General features: G+C 42.5%; 1 protein-coding gene across 1 annotated transcript in view; it reads left to right on the plus strand.

The window, feature by feature from the left end:
- The window catches only part of ADAM12 (ADAM metallopeptidase domain 12), a 970627-nt gene that overhangs the window by 880947 nt on the left and 71082 nt on the right, over nt 1-18598 (plus strand). Inside the window, exon 17 of the mRNA XM_073595739.1 lies at nt 11902-11979. Within this exon, the coding sequence (XP_073451840.1) occupies nt 11902-11979 (78 nt within the window). The remainder of the gene's footprint in view (nt 1-11901; nt 11980-18598) is intronic.

The raw sequence follows: 18598 nt of genomic DNA on the forward strand, positions 1-18598 counted from the left end.
AGTCATTGACTGAAAAGCTTTTGACACCATAGGGTCATTCAGATAGTCATGCAACTAGCAATTTCTGAAGGAGGTCAGCATTGGCAGCCTCTTCATTCCTCTAGTTACAGGTTTACTTAGTTACTTACTAGGTTGCTTGTTACATAATTATTCAGGAAATAAATATACAGTGCCTTGCAAAAGTATTCCCCCCCTTGGCATTTTTCATGTTTTGTTGCCTCACAATCTGGAATTAACCTCCCTGGCGGTTTTCCCGAGTGTGGCTCGGGGTTAAAATTCAGTACCATTAGCGGTAACCCCGAGCCACACTCGGGATCGCATTGCAGGATCCTGGGGCGGCGTTACTTACCTTGTCCCCGGGATCCTGCGATGTCCCCCGCAGTGTCCGAGGGCTCCGTCCTCCTCCGAAGCCTCTCCGTGCCAGGCTCCGTTCCCTGCGAGCGACGCACGGGGGCGGAGCCTGGCGGCAAATTCAAAAAACTGTCAAAATCATAACACATACAGTACTGTAATCTTACAGATTACAGTACTGTATGAAATGATTTCACATCCCTTTTGTCCCTAGTGGTCTGGCCCATGCCCTGCATGCAGTTTTAAATGATATACACTGTTCTTTCTGCCTGGAAACTGGAGATTGTCCATAGCAACCAAAAAGTGTCCCTTTACGTCAAAAGTGGCTTTAGACCAGCTAGAAAACAGCGATAATAAATTAGAACACTTGCAGAATTGAGCGATAGTGAATTGTGGGGAAATTTATTTTATTACTATTTTTTTTAATTTTTTTAAATTATTTATTTTTATTTATTATATTATAATTTATGTTTTTGTGTTTCAAACTTTATCATACCCGGGATATCTACTAGACTCTGGTTTGGACAGATTTAAGTGTGTTATTGTTAAGATTTACAGACCTGCAATATAAAACGCCAAATTTCCATGCAAAATAATGGTACCGCTTTCAGCACCTAAAATCCGAAATAATCATACCGCCAGGGAGGTTAACATGGGTTGTTTGAGGATTTGCGTCATTTAATTTACAGAACATGCCCACAACTTTGAAGATCTTTTTTTATTGTGAAGCAAACAACAGATAGGACAAAATAAGAGAAAAAGTCAATGTGCATAACTATTCACCCCCCTAAAGTCAATACTTTGTAGAGCCACCTTTTGCGGCTATCACAGCTCCAAGTCGCTTTGGATGAGTTTCTATGAGCTTTCAACATCTTACCATTGGGATTTTTGCCCATTCCTCCTTGCAAAACTGCTCCAGCTCCTTCAAGTTGTATGGTTTGCGCCTGTGAACAGCAATCTTTAAGTCTGACCACAGATTTTCTATTGGATTGACGTCTGGGCTTTGACTAGGCCATTCCAACACATTTACATGTTTCCCCTTAAACCACTCAAGTGTTGCTTTAGCAGTGTGTTTGGGGTCATTGTCCTGCTGGAAGGTGAACCTCCGTCCTAGCCTCAAATCACACACAGAGTGGTACAGGTTTTGCTCAAGAATATCGCTGTATTTAGCACCATCCATCTTTCCCTCAACCCTGACCAGTTTCCCAGTCCCGACTGCTGAAAAACATCCCTACAGCATGATGCTGCCACCACCATGTTTCACAGTGGGGATGGTGTTCTTTGGGCGTTTTCTTTGATGGACAAAAAGTTCAATTTTAGTCTCATCAGACCAGAGCACCTTCCTCCATACATTTTGGAAATCTCCCACATCCCTTTTCGCAAACTCAAAACGTGTCATTTTGTTTTTTGCTGAAAGTAATGGCTTTCTTCTAGCCACTCTGCCATAAAGCCCAACTCTGTGGAGCGTACGGCTTATTGTCGTCCTATGTACAGATACTCCAGCCTCTGCTGTGGAACTCTGCAGCTCCTCCAGGGTTACCTTAGGTCTCTGTGCTGCCTCTTTGATGCCCTCTTTGCCCGGTCTGTGAGTTTTGGTGTGCAGCCGTCTCTTGGCAGGTTTGCTGTTGTGCCATGTTCTTTCCATTTGGTTATGATAGATTTGATGGTGCTCCTAGGGATCGTCAAAGATTTGGATTTTTTTTATAACCTGACCCTGACTTGTACTTCTCAACAACATTGTCCCTTACTTGTTTGGAGAGTTCCTTGGTCTTCATGGCAGTGTTTGGTTAGTGGTGCTTCTTGCTTAGGTGTTGCAGCCTCTGGGACCTTTCAAAAAGGTGTGTATATGTAATGACAGATCATGTGACACTTAGATTGCACACAGGTGGACATCATTTCACTAATTGTGTGACTTCTGAAGGTAATTGGTTGCAGCGGAGCTTTTTATGGGCTTCATAACAAAGGGGGTGAATACATACGCACATGCCAATTATCAGTTTTTTATTTCTGAAAAATAGTTTTCTGTATATATTTTTCTAATTTTACTTCACCAACTTAGACTATTGTGTTCTGATCCATCACATATAATTCAGGTTAAAAAAAAACATTGAACTAAAGGCTGTAATGTAACAAAATGGGTAAAAAGCCAAGGGGGGTGAATACTTTTGCAAGGCACTGTATGTAAGGTAATGCATCACTTATTTGCAATTTCAAGTACAGAGGTAATTTATTTTTAAAGATCTTTGCAAATTTGGTGTGTTTGGCTTTACTAGAAATATTGTAGTATAAAAAAAAGACAGAAATATGCAAACACTGAAGAAAGCGGCTGTCAGCTTTGTAACAAAACAACTTTGTTTCATCTTATCACTTGAGATTTTCTCCTGTAATGAGAGATTTCTGCTCACCCATTCCTGCTTATCTTCTGCTAATTAATATGACTGCCGTTTATGGTCCCCCCCTCTCTGCTCTTTGTTATGAAGATGCTTTGACTTGTATTTATGTTTCCAATTGTATAGGTCAGCATCCTTTCTTGTTTTAAAATGACATAATCCTTTCTTTCCTATCTCTAATTGTCCTAGATTTAATGGCCCCAACGAGGCGTACCTTGGAGTCCTTTGATTAATCTTGAGTGACCCACCATCATGTGACCTCCCCCTATTAATGCCTCCCGGTCTAATTTTCATTAGAATCACTGACTGATCTTCCTAGCAGTGGAAGAAACCATGTTTGATTTTAAGGCCATTTAAATACAGCAGGCTCACACTCTTTATCCAAATAGAGTATAAAGACTCCATGCAAAGGCATCTTTTAATTGCTCACTTCAAAAGACTTCATTATTTTGTTCTTCAAGTGTATGTTTGTGTTGGCTATCAAAGATTAATCCAACTACGCTTAAAGACGAACATCAGTTCACCTAGCTGTTAATGTAAATTTACATTTTATGTTCATGAAAAACATGTCTTTCATATTGTTAGAGTGGCACAGGATTAAAAAAATAAAAAAAGATCATTGCTTACGGAGTATTACTTAAAGGAGAAGTACAAAGCTCGTTTGGCTGTACTTCTCCTGTGGATCATAGGAGTGCAGTTTGCTCTGCACTACTGTGACCCGCTTTCAGCAGACATCGGGCTGAAGCCCGCTGTCAGCTAAAGTCACAGAGACACTTAGGAAAGATCGTGACTATATGGTCGGGATCAGTCCACATACCTGGACTGGCACCCGGCTCAGCCTCTCAGCAAGCCGCTGAGAGGCTGAGCCGGCCGCTCCGGCCCCATAGACAGCCCAGCGCTCCAGTGAGTGGGGGGGGGGAGCAGGGAGCCAGTGACTGACAGTCACCAGCTCTCTTCTCACGGAGAACCAAGCGATTGGCAGTGTTTGATCACTCGGTTCTCAGTGTTAGAGCTGGCAGGGGACAGATGCAGCATCCATATAATTCAAAATGACAAAGAAAACAAATCTCATACTTCTCTTTTAAAGCGTATGTAAACCCTCCGCTTTTAAAACAACCCATTCATTTTAAAATAGAAATAAAAGGCAAAACATTTGTGTATACCTATAAACAAAATCAAAAATATCCTTTTTATAAGTGTAGCACTACCCCCGCAGGAGCCGCTTAAGGTTTTTTTTTTGCGTACTCTGCCTCTCAACCCCAATAACAGCCTCTGCCCCTCTTGGCACACCTGGCAATAGTGTAAGTGCACAATTTAGACAGGATCCAATTAACCTACCAGCATGTCTTTGGTGTGTGGGAGGAAACCGGAGTACCCGGAGGAAACCCACACAGGCACAGGGAGAACATGCAAACTCCAGGCAGGTAGTGTCGTAGTTGGGATTCGAAGATTCGAACCAGCAACCCTTCTTACTGCTAGGTGAAAGTGCTATCCACTACACCACTGTGCCATATATATATATATATATATATATATATATATATATATATATATATATATATATATATATAAATTCATGTAATCAACTGGAGAGCAATAACTGAGATTATGAGTAATATAGCGCAATCCTATATTCAGGCTGCTTTCAGGGGATTTCATACCCTAAGAATAACCCCAAGAGTAGAGGCACACTTAAATGGCAAATAAATCACAATATAACACTTCATATCGGATACCTTTACTCTGGTTGGCTCTATGAGTCCAGGCAGGAGGAGAGCAGAGGAATGACTCTCTTTATGTCAGGCCTCTTTCTTCTGTCCCCTAATACCACAGGCCCAACTTTAAACACTTTATTCAAATCAACATGTAATGGCTTAACTTCCTAGATAAACTGTCCCACACACCCACTGCATATACAGAGCCCTGAATATGTGTGTGCGGGTCTGTGTGCAACTAGTAGCTTCAGTCCTTTTAAAGAAAAGATAAGACTTTGTCTTCAGCTAGCCACTTTCGTTGGTGCGCTTAAACTCCTGAATAGCAGGGCCAAACAACACAACTGGCCCAGATTATCAAGTGAAGAAAGCAGGATCTTTCTCAGCAAGGTGAAAGGACAATGGTGTCTGTATACAGTGTCCCTGGAAATGGATGGCCTTATCCTTTAACCCTGTGGCACTACAAGTGTCAGCAAGATGACTAACAGTAATGATGTCTGTATACAGTGTCCAATTAACTTCTTCTGTGGTGCAGTGTCCCTGTTTCCTGCAAATGGGCAAAGGCCCTCTCACCCAACCCTGCGGTCAAGGCCCAAATGAACGTCCTGGAACAGCAGGCTCTCCTGGTGACCTGACTGGTCCTCTCACACTGGAATGCTTCACTGTCGGTACAGGTGTGCCTGGATGTGCACCTGGGATCCCCCTCTCTCAGGCTGGATGTCCCGACAGCATCTCTCCCTCAGGTCTGATCTCTTCCTCCACCTCATCCTGATTGAATTCTCCTCAGTTAATTAAAATGGAGTCTCTCCTTTCCTGCCCGCAGAGCATGCTAATCTTTTGTATTTCCATACAGTTAAATCTGAATGTGAAACTTGAGTCCCGGAACTACAATTCCCTTTATGCTTTGCTCCCTGATGGTAATCACTCTGCTGACAGGATGTGATGACACAGAGTCTTAGCTGGCACTAGAGGGAAACGGGCTCATTGCAACAATGTTGCAGAGTGTCTTTTGATACTGCAGGTAAGATAGCCAGCTCCCTGCTACAGAAGTGATTACATTCCTTTTGTTCTTAGCTGCAAAAGGAGCTCAGAGAGCTGGGGGAGGAGTAACAGCTGTACACTGAGTTTTCACAGTGAATGACTGTGCAGGAGAGAGCAGCGCAAGTCTGATCATTGGGAGAGAGAGAGCACTGACCATGCTGTGCTCTCCTGCATGTGGTCAGTTTTTAATAGGAAAGCAGAGAGACTGGCAGGAATATCAGGGATTTCGTACAAATGAAGCAATACAAAGAGAACAGAATACTTTCTCATACAAGTACATGGTACAGCAGGCACATAGCAGGAATATGAAATGTTGGGTTAACATATTCTTTTAAAAGGTTCAATGTTTGCATGACATGTGGCAAGCAAAAGCAGCATGGTGGTTACGTGGCTGCTTTGTGATCCTAGGGTGGTAAGATCAGTTTTAATCGGGAACTTTCCCAGCCATGTTTGTTGGAGTCTTCCAAGTGTTCTGCTTTTTTCCCCTGTTAGTTTCTTTTTCTTAATATTTAGTTAGAACAGGAACAAGTGATTGTATGTGTTATAAAAACATGTTTCTCTATCTGTTGAGTGACACAACTTGATGATTAAGCACACTAGGGTTATATTGCTACCTACAAGAGAAATGGACACTAGGCACATAGAAAACGATCCCCTCTCACCCGCTGAATTTCACTTAGTGTCCTTAATGAGGAAATTGTGCCACCTAAGTGAAACAAAAAAAATAAAATAATGCACACCCAAATCAGAACATCAGGACATAAAGTGTTATTATATAAGTGTGGGTGCTAGGACCATGAATTGGGTTCCTGCAAGAAAAACCCTGGAATGATGCACAAAATAAATAACAGGCAGCACTCCAAACATTTCGCTTTTTAAAATGTCTTGTATTTATGAAAGGAAACGTCATTTAAAGACATAGCTATAAATTGTATTACATGCACAAGATTGTCCCACAGTTCTGCTATCTAGACAGAAGCAGACTCTCAGCTACAAGCACCAAATACATTTTCATTAGAACAGAGAGGAGATCCAGGCATAAAACACAGCAATTAACAATCATCAATACACATGCTATTCATGTTTGTTAATTGCTGTAATTTTGGACCATACCAGAAAGAACCTTCAGTTAGCACTTTGGTGGATCTCACTTTAGAAGGAGGTCATTACCCAGTAACATTGTAATTCCCACCTCCACCTGATCCTGGGTGTCCACATGCCAGCGGATGCCGTGATTTATAACTAGTATAGATATGGAGCTCTTTTGATGCAAGTCTTTGGGGTTGATTTACTAAAACTGGAAAGTGCAAAATCTGGTGCAGCTCTGCATAGAAACCAATCAGCTTTAATTTTTTTTTTTTTGTAAAAGCTTAATTGAACAAGCTGACGTTAGAAGCTGATTGGCTACCATGCACAGCTGCACCAGATTTTGCATTCTCCCGTTTTAGTAAATCTCCTTCTTTGTGTCCGATGGCACTGAAAAAAAGCATTGCATATTTTATTGACCAAGTGCCCAGGTCAGGAAAGAGAAGCATAAAGGAGGTTAGAAGAGGCCTTTGTATTATGTTTCCCATGTTTACTGCACTTTTTCAAACTCCGAAGCAGCAAATACCGATCATATGCCCCTTTCTCACGGTCGGACCATTCAGGTCCGCCTGTCAGTTTTGTCGGCGGACCTGAACGGGCGCTCCATGTTAGTCTATGGAGCGACGGATGTCAGCAGTGAGTGACATGTCCGCTGACATCCGACCCGGTCCGATGCACTAAAATCAGACGGATGGCCCTATGTTCAGATCCGTCCCTGGCGGATCAGGTGAGATCTGGACATGGTGTCCATTTTCGTCCGATCTCTCTATAGCAACCAGCGGCGCTCGACAAGCCCCTCCCCACTCAGTGAGCAGAGACGGACCTGTCATCCACCGGCTCAGCGGAGATCAACGGAGAGATCTCCCGCTGAGCTGGCGGACAAAGGTGGAATCCGCCTCGTGGGAATGAAGCCTAAGAGACTTTTCCATACAGAATCTTGTAATGAACATTGACTTCCATATTTGTGTATCTTTACATACAATCACTGTAGTGGTTATTTTGGGCACAGCTCTATAATCACAGCACAGCAGGAATCCACTTTATTATTCAGTAGTTTTCATGTACAAGCTAAGTCGCCTCTGGAAACAGATGTACAATGTCCTTTCCTAAATATTTTCATAATTCGGCTGACTTAACATCTCTCTTGCTTGATCACCCAATAAATAATTAATACTGACATCTGTTGAGATTTGTTAAGAGAACAAATATAGTACCTGACTAAAAGCCAGAGAAATCTACTACTCTGTTTAGATTTATTGATGTCTCATTTGCAGGGAAAATATGTGTTTGTGTTTCTAGATGAAATACTACAATTCTGTGTGCTTAAAGCGGTTGTACAAGTTCATTTTTTTTTCTTAACCACTTCAATACAGGGCACTTTCCCCCCCTTCCTTCCCAGGCCGCTTTTCAGCTTTCAGCGCTCTCGCACTTTCAATAAGAATTGCGCGGTCATGCAACATTGTACCCAAATGAAAATTTTATCATTTTGTTCACACAAATAGAGCTTTATTTTGGTGGTATTTATTCACAAATATTTTTTTTATTTTTTGCGATATAAGCAAAAAAAGAGCTGAAATTAAAAAAAAAACAAAACAATATTTTCTACTTTGTTTTAAAAGAAATCCAATAAAATCAAATTTTGTCATAAATTTAAGCCAAAATGTATTCTGCTACATGTCTTTGGTAAAAAAAATCCTGTTAAGTGTATTTGTGTGATCACGGACATATGTGCGCAGATGATCATGTACAGATGTGCGCAGATGATCATGTACAGATGTGCGCAGATGATCATGTACAGATGTGCACAGATGATCACGGACATATGATTTTACTATTACATATGTGGGACAGATGTTTTTATTGTATGGGGACATGTGAGGGGACAGTGTTTTAGGGAGACTATTTTGGGGACATTGTGATTCTACACTGTGTGGGGAAACTGGGCTGGTGATCAGTGTGTAAAAAGCTGTAAAAAACAGCTCATACTCACTGATCACCGGCTGGCTGCAGCGATCCGCTCTCCTCTCCTCACTGACAACTTCCGTGTGAGGAGAGGAGAGCCGATAGCCTAGCAACCAACTCTCTCTGTTTAAATCACATGATGGCTGTGATTGGACACAGTGGTCATGTGATCAGGAGGGCCAATCGCAGAGCCCTCCTGCCGATCGGAGATGCGCCGTGTCCGGGTGGCACAAGTGCATCGGGATTGCACCGCTGCGAGGGCACGCTCCCGTATATGTGCAGTGGCCAGGTGGGAGGTGGTTAAAATAATGAAAATGTTATACTTACTTGCTCTGTGCAGTCCTTTTTGTACAGAGTGGCCCTAAACCTCCTCCTCTGGGGTCCCCTACTGGTGCGCTCGGCTCCTCCTCCTTTTCAAGTGCTCCCAAAGCAAGCTGCTCGATCCCGAGCCGGGCTGTGTGGGTCTATAGACCCACACAGCATGGCTCGACCCCACCCCCTGCTCCCTCCTCACAGGATTTGAGTGATAGAAGCAGCTACCTGTAAGGCAGGCCATAGGCAGTGCCAAATGCCTTTCCTACAACCATTCCCCCATCAACACAGAGAGTGCTGACAGGGGAAGCCCTCCTGCCGAGACATTGAATTCTCCTGGCGTCCCTGCAAGGAAACCAGTGATTATGGCTATGGCAGCCGCTAGCAATAATCGGAAGTAAAATCTGACAGGCTGGTTGCACCCAAGTTGATCGATTGATCAGCTTAGTACATGCAGCCTGCCCATACGCGGTTCAAATCTGGGCCGATTTGAATCATCTATAGCCAGCCTAAGTCCTGTTAGGAGAGAGCAGTGCTGGATAGAGATAGGGTTAGTGCAATTATTTAGCAGCGGCTGGGGGAGATGCATTAGGATTTAATACCTTTTAGCCTTTACAACCACTTTTAAGGTTATTTAAAATCAAGAACAAAAAATGTATATGTTGCAGCTTGCTGCTTTATCCATTTAATTAGTTAAGACAAGTATGGGCAAAGCTCTTTAGGCCATACTTCTCAGGTGGCTCATAGGAGTGCACTTACTTGTGCACTTGAAGTCACAGACCCGCTCCAGACTTTGGAGGGATGCCGACAATGTTGGGATCCACCCAGATGCCTTAGAGGAATCTAGTGCAGCTTCTCGGTGTGCCGCTTAGAGCCGAGCTCCGCTCTAAAAAAAAGTTCTGAAGCTTCTTGGGGGCAATTGCTGTGTGCAGAGCGGTCCATTTAGGTGGATGGGCTGCCCTATGTGTGATAAGTGAAAATGCTCCAAAACGCCTCCCCCCTAGCTATAAAAAAAAAAAAAACGCACGTGGGAATGCGAGTTCCCCGCTATGCAGAGTTGTGAATGGGGCTTGGCAGCTGAGTGTTTCTGTCCACTCCCTCCAATGTACTTGTATAAAGATGGCCATACAATATGCAATCTGATATATATATGATGTATATTGTATATTTAGTGAGAAGGGTGATCACTGATTGATTGCATTTTATTTAAAAAAACATGCAGCTGTGAGTGGGAGGGTGGATGATGTAGGGCGTGTGCTAATGAGGTCAGCTGGTCAACTCCTTCCTGTGTCATGACCGAAAGTCTGTGTGGATGGAAGACAGAAGCAATAGATAAGTTTTGAATCATGGATGGAGGACAGTAGGGTTCGTGTCTGTAGATTTTATGGAAAGCTTTGATATTTTTGCAAAAAAAGTAGATAAATGCTATATTGGTACATAGGGGAGCTGGAATTTAGAGGAAAAAAAAAAGGTGGACTTAGCCTTTAAATCGCAAACAATGTTATCAGTCTTCCCAGCTGCCTAAACTATTCCCCCACTTCTCCTCCCAATTATGTAATGAGGAAAGGAGGGCTAAAGCCAGCCATAGGCAGTTCCAATCTCGACCGGTTCAGCAGGGACTGGCTAAGATCTGAACCATGTATGGGCAGGCTGATTGATCAACTTGGGTACAACCAGCCTGTCAGATGTTTCATATAATTATTGCAAGTGGTTTTCGCTGCTAGTAATAATCACTGTGTGTTCTCCTGGCTGGGACAACTCTCCTTGCCAGGAGAGTACAATAGCACCATGGGAGGGATTTCCCCCATCAACGCTGACTGTGTTGATAGGGGTTTCAAGCGAGTTTATTTCCTGCAACCTGTGGTTGCAGGAAAGAAAATCGCACCATCTATGGCTGACTTTATTTGTAGTCCAAGCCAGGAAAGCATCCCAGGGTGACAACACTGGTTCCATAGGTACAGTGCAGTGAGTGAACATTGTCACTCTAGGGCAGAAAGTGTGTTACTGGCAGATTCACTTAGTTGACCTCTTGACCCCCTGACGCCTCTCGGCCCTTTAAGGGGCTTAAGATTTCAGGAGGTGGGGTTTATGATCATGTGAGCGCCGTGATTGGCAAGCAGCGATCGGAAGCTTTTGGTTAGCTGCTGGTAACTTTGCCGGGAGCGCTCGCAGCACAGCTGTTTTTGCAATATTGGATGGAAAAATGTGGCCTCTCGGTGCCCAAGCCCAGCCGCCGAGAGGTTAAATATTTGCATGCTGTCTGCACCAAGAGGTTAAAATGAAAGGATCCATACTAATGTGAAATCTAGGGAAAGGGAGGAGAGACACACTTTAAATAAAAGCAGAAATGACCCAGCTATTCACTATGAGGATGGGAGGTGGGGACCCCTCATATTTATGCCCCAAAGGGAGTTCAGTTAAAGCGGAGTTCTACCCAAAAATGGAACTTCCGCTTTTCTGGTTCCTCCCCCCTTCCGCTGTCACATTTGACACCTTTCAGGGGGGGAGCAGATACCTGTCTAATACAGGTATTTTGCTCCCACTTGCGGGCATAGATACCCGAGCCACCCGTGGGTATCTACGCCACTTCCGAAGCCTTCTCCGCCCCCCTCCCGCTGTCTTCTGGGAGACACACAGGTCCCTGAAAACAGCAGGGACCAGTGGGATAGCGCAGTGCGAGACGCGCATGCGCAGTAGGGAACCATGAAGTGAAGCCGCAAGGCTTTACTTCCTGATTACCTCACCGAAGATGGCGGCAGCAGCTTCCAACAGCCGAGGGACAGATCGGCTTTGGGTGGAGACATCGCGGGCGCCCTGGACAGGTAAGTGTCCTTATTTTAAAAGTCGGCAACTGCAATATTTGTAGCTGCTGACTTTAAAAAAAATAAATAAATGTAATTTTTCTTGGAAAAAACTTTTCCTTTGGTTTGTGCAAACACCTAGGGCACATTACTGATCAGTTTCTGTTTCCAGGTTGCTAATGATCAGCATTGTATCTTTCCCAATTTTTGTTCATGTCACAGCTGACTTCTTTTTTCCTTTCTTAGATCTGCCTAAACCGTCAGTGCCAGAACATCAGCGTATTGGGTGTCCACGAATGTGCCTCCAAGTGCCACGGACACGGAGTGAGTAGTGCGGAGTGCTTTCATTTGTCTTCCTTTTTGTTGGCAGGAAAGGGCAGTTCTTAGAAAGTGCGGCTCCCTGAATGATAGAAGCGATACTTTGAACATTTAATCACAGCCCATATTCATTTGGCAAATTCGGCGAGCTATTGTAGGAAAAATGATTAACTACAGTAGCGCATTGAAATGATAATGAGCTGGCGGTGACAATGGGGGAGCTTACACTGCTACAACACGATCATTTACATATACTGCTAATGTGGACACCGATAAGAAATTACACTTAAACTTCCCAGTGAAAATGGCATTGTATCATTTTTTTCTGAGCTTATCTCCTAACTCCCTGGAGAAGATCTCAACCTCAGAGTCTGCCCTTCAGTATTCTGATACCAGAGTACAATTAATGCATAGCAAACAGTTACGTATGAAACGTCCACATATCCCCTCCCCCATCTCTCATCTCTTCATATATCTCTTTGCTCTCTCCATTTTTCTTCTCTCTGTTCCTTCTTATTATCTTCTTTCAGCTCTCTCTTTACCTTCTGCACTTTTGCCTGTTTTATCTTTTCTCTCTCCCACTACTTAAAATATATGTCTGCGCAAAATAAATAAAAAAAAAAAAACGCACTCCGTACCAGGGGCGGACTGACAACTCATGGGGCCCCGGGGAATAGAAGATTATGGGACCCCCATGCAATCAGAGATTATGGGGCCACACAGTATACACAAACACAATATACACATACATGTACACACAGTATACACAGACATGTTTCTATTGGCTGAGAAGGTACTGGAGAGGTGGGGCAGCTATAATCACGGGATTTTTAGACCAAAAGGATGTCGCTAAGTTACATTTCAGAGACAGATGTAAAGAAAACCACAGATTTTTACATACTGTCCCTGGTTTTACTGAGGCTGTCAACCCTGATGGGGCCCCCAAATGGCCCGGGGCCCTCGGGCAGTGCCCGAGTGGCCGAATGGTCAGTCCGCCCCTGCTCCGTACATCTCCGCAATACATGCACATGTGTGTTGTTTCTTTACAGAATTCAAGTACAAAAAAAGTACAATAAGCTCCTAACATATTATAGTCAGCTGACAACACTGCCTTTTTTGCACTGAAAACTCAAGCAGCGTTATCAGCCCTGCCTGAGCTGTGCCTTATTATTATTATAATACAGGATTTGTATAGCGCCAACAGTTTACGCAGCGATTTACAATATAAAAGGGAGACAATACAGTTATAATACAATAAAATACAAGAGGATTAAGAGGGCCCTGCTCAGAAGAGTTTACAATCTAATAAGCCTTGCTGGACTACACCCCCTGCCTGTGTAAGGCGAGGGGGATAGAGAGCAGTACGGGGACAAGGTCTTCCAGTGCCCAGGGCAAAGATGCCAAACTGCGCCCCCCCCCTTCCCTTAGGGTGAGGGTCAGGGCGCCCCCATCACTGTAATATACAATTAATTGCCCCTAGGGCAGCCACCCGTCTCGCCCCCCCCCCCCCTTGTCCTAGAGGTGGGTATTTTTTGTAATCCACCTGGTTAGAACTCAGGCAGAGCTTGGGAGTTCGGGGCAGCAAAGGCAATGGGGTTGATTTAGTAAAGGCAAATGGGCTGTTCACTTTACAATGGGATTTTCCCTTAGCTAAGTGAATAAATGAAAGCGCTACTGACTTTCATCTCCCAATCACGTGCAAGCAAATGTATAACTTTTTTTTTTTTTTTTTTTAATGTTCTTGTATGTGATTGGGTATTCTTAGCTTTGTGAATGTGAATTCACTTTGCAAAGTGAACACCCTATTTGCCTTTAGTAAATCAACCCCCCGTGTTTCCAGCTCAAACAAGAAGTTAGGAGCATCCTGGTTTTCTGGCAGATCAACATTTGTACTTGCAACATTTTTAAAACTAATAAAACATGGAGAATAAGATTTTTTTTTATTTATCATGAAATACACTCAATTATATAAATGGATAAAAAACTAACCCCTATCTGCACAGAACAAGCGCTTAGGGAGAAAGTAAAGCAGATATAAATCCCTCAATGGGTAAATGAGTGTGGCCAATTAAGGCTGAAGCTGCTACCACTCACACCTGCTAGTTTGCAAGTGCCACTAATACATATATAAAACAAACAAAAAGGCAGCGTTACATATCAATAAACACCGTCCAATTATTCCAGGTGTGCTGTCATAAAAAGTGCATATATATAATATATATATATCCAATATCTATTGCCAATATAGGTTATTCCACAATGTATATAGTGAGAAAGTCCAGTGTGGGGTTTTAAATAGTTCTTAATTAAAACACTGCAGTAATGAGCTGATACCAACACCTCCACACGTGAGAAAAGAGGGGATTAGACAGACCCCCTTATGAGTAAACTCTTACCAAACAGCGATGGAAAATAAGCATCAGCACCGATCTTGGATAATCTCTCTGAATGGATTTCACCTCAAAACTTATTGCAGACGGGAGGATCGATCACACGCCAATGAGCTTATTCCAAAGTGAAAAAAGAGAACTCCATAGCGTAATTCCATTTATAAAAATTGTATTAAATTCCAAAATATCCCCCCTTTTAGGCCTTGCACGTAAAATAAATATATTGCATCAACATCTTATCGGTGAAATCAGCATACAACCGTGTGGGGAAGAACCCAGGCAGTGTCTCCTATCACACGCTGCTTAGCTCTCTGGCGGTAGCAGTAACGGTATCCCCGATTGGCGTGCTGATGTCACAAATGGTCATCGTTTGGCCCAACACTGACGCGTTTCATCATCGTCATCATCTGAGGGTGTCACCCTCAGATGATGACAAAACGCGTCAGTGTTGGGCCACATTCACAAAGCTATGGGGCAAATTCCCTTGCAAAATGCAACTTTCCTTGCAATGTGAACAACCTATTAGCCTTTAGTAAATCAACCCCACTGACTCAAGGTAATAAAACCAGAGATGGTCGGGTGCATAGTATTTTCCGCAAAATGGCAGCCTCATATTTCTTTCTAGAACGAAGAAGAAAAGGGGGAAGCGCCACCTAAATGCAGAGATTAAAATTGCTTTATTAGCTGCAAAGGTAAGTAACACCTACAAGACTGAAAATGATACAGGCTCATAAGGTCCAAGGGTAAAGGATATGTTAGGCCCTTTGGCGTCCTTAAACGTTCCCAGTCACTTTCCAGGCTGTGTGGATGATGTTCTTTGCGCCCTGTGGTCACCAGGAAGAAGGAAACAGGAACCGACAACCATATCGATATAAGAGCTAGAAATTTTTTTATATGATAAATGAAGCATTGCAATTGTCAATATATTAATTCTCCTATTCACGCATGAATTTATAGACAATTTTATATGGATATTTTATATTTTGTTTATATGAATTTTCATAGGAATTTTATATGGGTCCTCTGAATAATTTTTTATGCAATGCTTTATTTATCACATTAAAAAAATAAAATTTCAGATAAAACAATTTCTTGCAATTTCTAGCTCTTATATCAATATCCATTTATATATCTATTTATATTTTTACATTTTATTATTTTATATATATTTTTGTTACCTTTTGATATTAATATATTTATATACAGTGGATATAAAAAGTCTACACACCCCTGGTAACATTTCAGGGTTCTGTGATGTAAAAAAATGAGACAAAGAAAAATCATTTCAGAACTTTTTCCACCTTTAATGTGACCTATAAACTGTACAACTCAATTGAACAAAAAACTGACATCTTTTTAGGTGGAGGGAAGTAAAAATAAAAAACTAAAATAATATGGTTGCATAAGTGTGCACACCCTTAAACTAATACTTTGTTGAAGCACCTTTTGATTTTATTACAGCACTCAGCGTTTTTAGGTATGAGTCTCTCGGCATGGCACATCTTGACTTGGCAATATTTGCCCACTTTTCTTTGCAAAAACACTCCAAATCTGTCAGATTGCGAGGGCATCTCCTGTTCACAGCCCTCTTCAGATCACCCCACAGATTTTCAATTGGATTCAGGTCTGGGGCTCTAGCTGGGCCATTCCAAAACTTCAATCTTCTTCTGGTGAAGCCATTCCTTTGTTGATTTGGATGTAAGCTTTGGGCCGTTGTCATGCTGAAGTTCCTCTTCATGTTCAGCTTTCTAGCAGAAGCCTGAAGGTTTTGTGCCAATATTGACTGGTATTTGGAACTGTTCATAATTCCCTCTACCTTGACTAAGGCCCCTGTTCCAGCTGAAGAAAAACAGACTAAAAGCATGATTCTGCCACCACCATGCTTCACTGTGGGTATGGTGTTCTTTTGGTGATGTGCAGTGTTGTTTTTGTGCCAAACATATCTTTTGGAATTATGGCCAAAAAGTTCAACCTTGGTCTCACCACACCATGTGTAAAGAACAAAAAATGTGCAACCAAAAATAAATATAAATTATGAATTGTGATGTAATAAAATATATTACCAACAATTTAACAATTAAACACTTAGTGGCAATTGCTGAAAAGGAATAAAACAATCCTATATGTTATAGTCCATAGACTCCTTAAAGGAGCTGCAGGAATATCTGGCAAGTACTGGCAATTCCTCAATAATCAAGGCAAACAGCGCCGCTTACCAGATAAGGTGGATCCCAAATTATAGAGATCGTATGAGCACACACAGGAGGGGTAGATTCGGCAACAGATGAAACGATCAGTGATGACAAAGACTCGAGTCTCCTTTCCCAGTCGATGCCTTCTATGGGGAAACACGTCGGTTGGAGCTATAGATCTTGACGTCATCACGGATCAGCTGCCTGGCTTGAGCCGCGGCTGTTTTAAATTGTTTGTATACCGCTCATGTTGGATGTCAGTGCTGATGAAACAACCCTTTTTTGAATAAAACCTTCCTAAAGTGGAGGTCCACCACAAAAAAAAAAAAAATGCACCAAAAAATACCTAAAAAATTGGAGGTAAAAAAAAAAAAATTTAACTCACCTGAAATGGCTGTTGCTAGGCAGTCTTCCTAATCTGTCTCTTCCTACGCTGCGGTGATGTTCTGTCTTCTCATCCCCGCGTTGTCTTCTGGGGAATGGGGCGCAGTGTGTTATGGGAACTGTGTGTGTCCCACAACACATCGCGTTCCATTCACAAAGCGATGAGCGACTCGCGCATGCGCAGTAGGAAACGGGCAGTGAAGCCGTAAGGTTCCACTGCCTGTTTCCCTTAGTTAGGATGGCGGTGCTGGGACCCGAGAGCCGAGGGACGGGTCGGCCTTGGGCGGCCAACATCGCGGGCACCCAGGACAGGTAAGTGTGCTTATTTAAAGTCAGCAGCTACAGTGTTTGTAGCTGCTGACTTTTAATTTTTTTTTTTCCCGGCCGGAACCCCGCTTTAAAGTACTGCACCATGAAGCCTCTCTCTTCTATTCCATAACATACATCCTTGCATGGAGTGTTTCCTTTGGAGGATCCAAGAAAGTAATACGGCAGCAGTGCTGAGAACGGGAGTAGGAGGAAGGTCTTTGTCATCACTGATCATTACATCTGTTGCTGAATCTTCCCTTCCTGTGTGTGCTCGTACGATCTCTATAATTTGAGATCCACCTGATCTGGTAAGTGGCGCTGTTTGCCTCGATTATTGAGGAACAGAACAAAATCATTTAAACATTTTTTTGATGTCCCATGGAGTTTTGTATTTGGATATAACATCTACAGCAGTCTACGGACTATATTACACAGGATTGTTCTTTCTTCTTTTTTTCAGAAAGTGCCACTAAGTGTTTAATCACAGTCACACATATTTTTAGTTTTATTGCTACATTGTTGGTAATATAAGTATTTGTTTACCTTTTGGATATAACACTTAGAGCAGTCTATGGACTATAACACATAGAATTGTTTTATTCCTTTTCGGCAATTGCCACTAAGTGTTTAATTGTTTTATTGGTAATATATTTTTTCACATCACAATTTATATTTTTGGTTGTGCCTTTTTCTTCCTTTGAACATTTCTATAAGCTGGATATTCTGCTTTTGTTTGATGCTGCACCTCCCCTCCCTTTTTTTGTACATGTACTCATTTTTGCATATTTATATCAATTTTTTATATGCACACATTTGAGGTTTTAGCGCAGATTGTCCCCTTTATATTTCTCATCAGACTATAACACATTTTCCACATGCTTTTGGGGAGACTTCAGATGTGTTTTTACAAAATTTAGCCAGGCTTGGATGTTTTTCTTTGTAAGAAAAGGCTTGCGTCTTGCCACTCTACCCCATAGCCCAGACATATGAAGAATACGGGAGATTGTTGTCACATGTACCACACAGCCAGTACTTGCCAGATATTCCTGCAGCTTCTTTAATGTTGCTGTAGGCCTCTTGGCAGCCTCCCTGACCAGTTTTCTTCTCGTCTTGTCAGCAATTTTGGAGGGACATCCAGTTCTTGGTAATGTCCATGTTGTGCCATATTTTCTCCACCTGATGACGACTGTCTTCACTGTGTTCCATGGTATATCTAATGCCTTGGAAATTTATTTGTACCCTTCTCCTGACTGATACCTTTTAACAATGAGATCCCTCTGATGCTTTGGAAGCTCTCTGCAGACCATGGCTTTTGCTGTAGGATGTGACTAAGAAAAAGTCAGGAAAGAC

This window comes from Aquarana catesbeiana, linkage group LG08 (assembly GCF_042186555.1).
Source record: "Aquarana catesbeiana isolate 2022-GZ linkage group LG08, ASM4218655v1, whole genome shotgun sequence".
In the NCBI taxonomy this organism is placed as follows: Eukaryota; Metazoa; Chordata; class Amphibia; order Anura; family Ranidae; genus Aquarana; species Aquarana catesbeiana.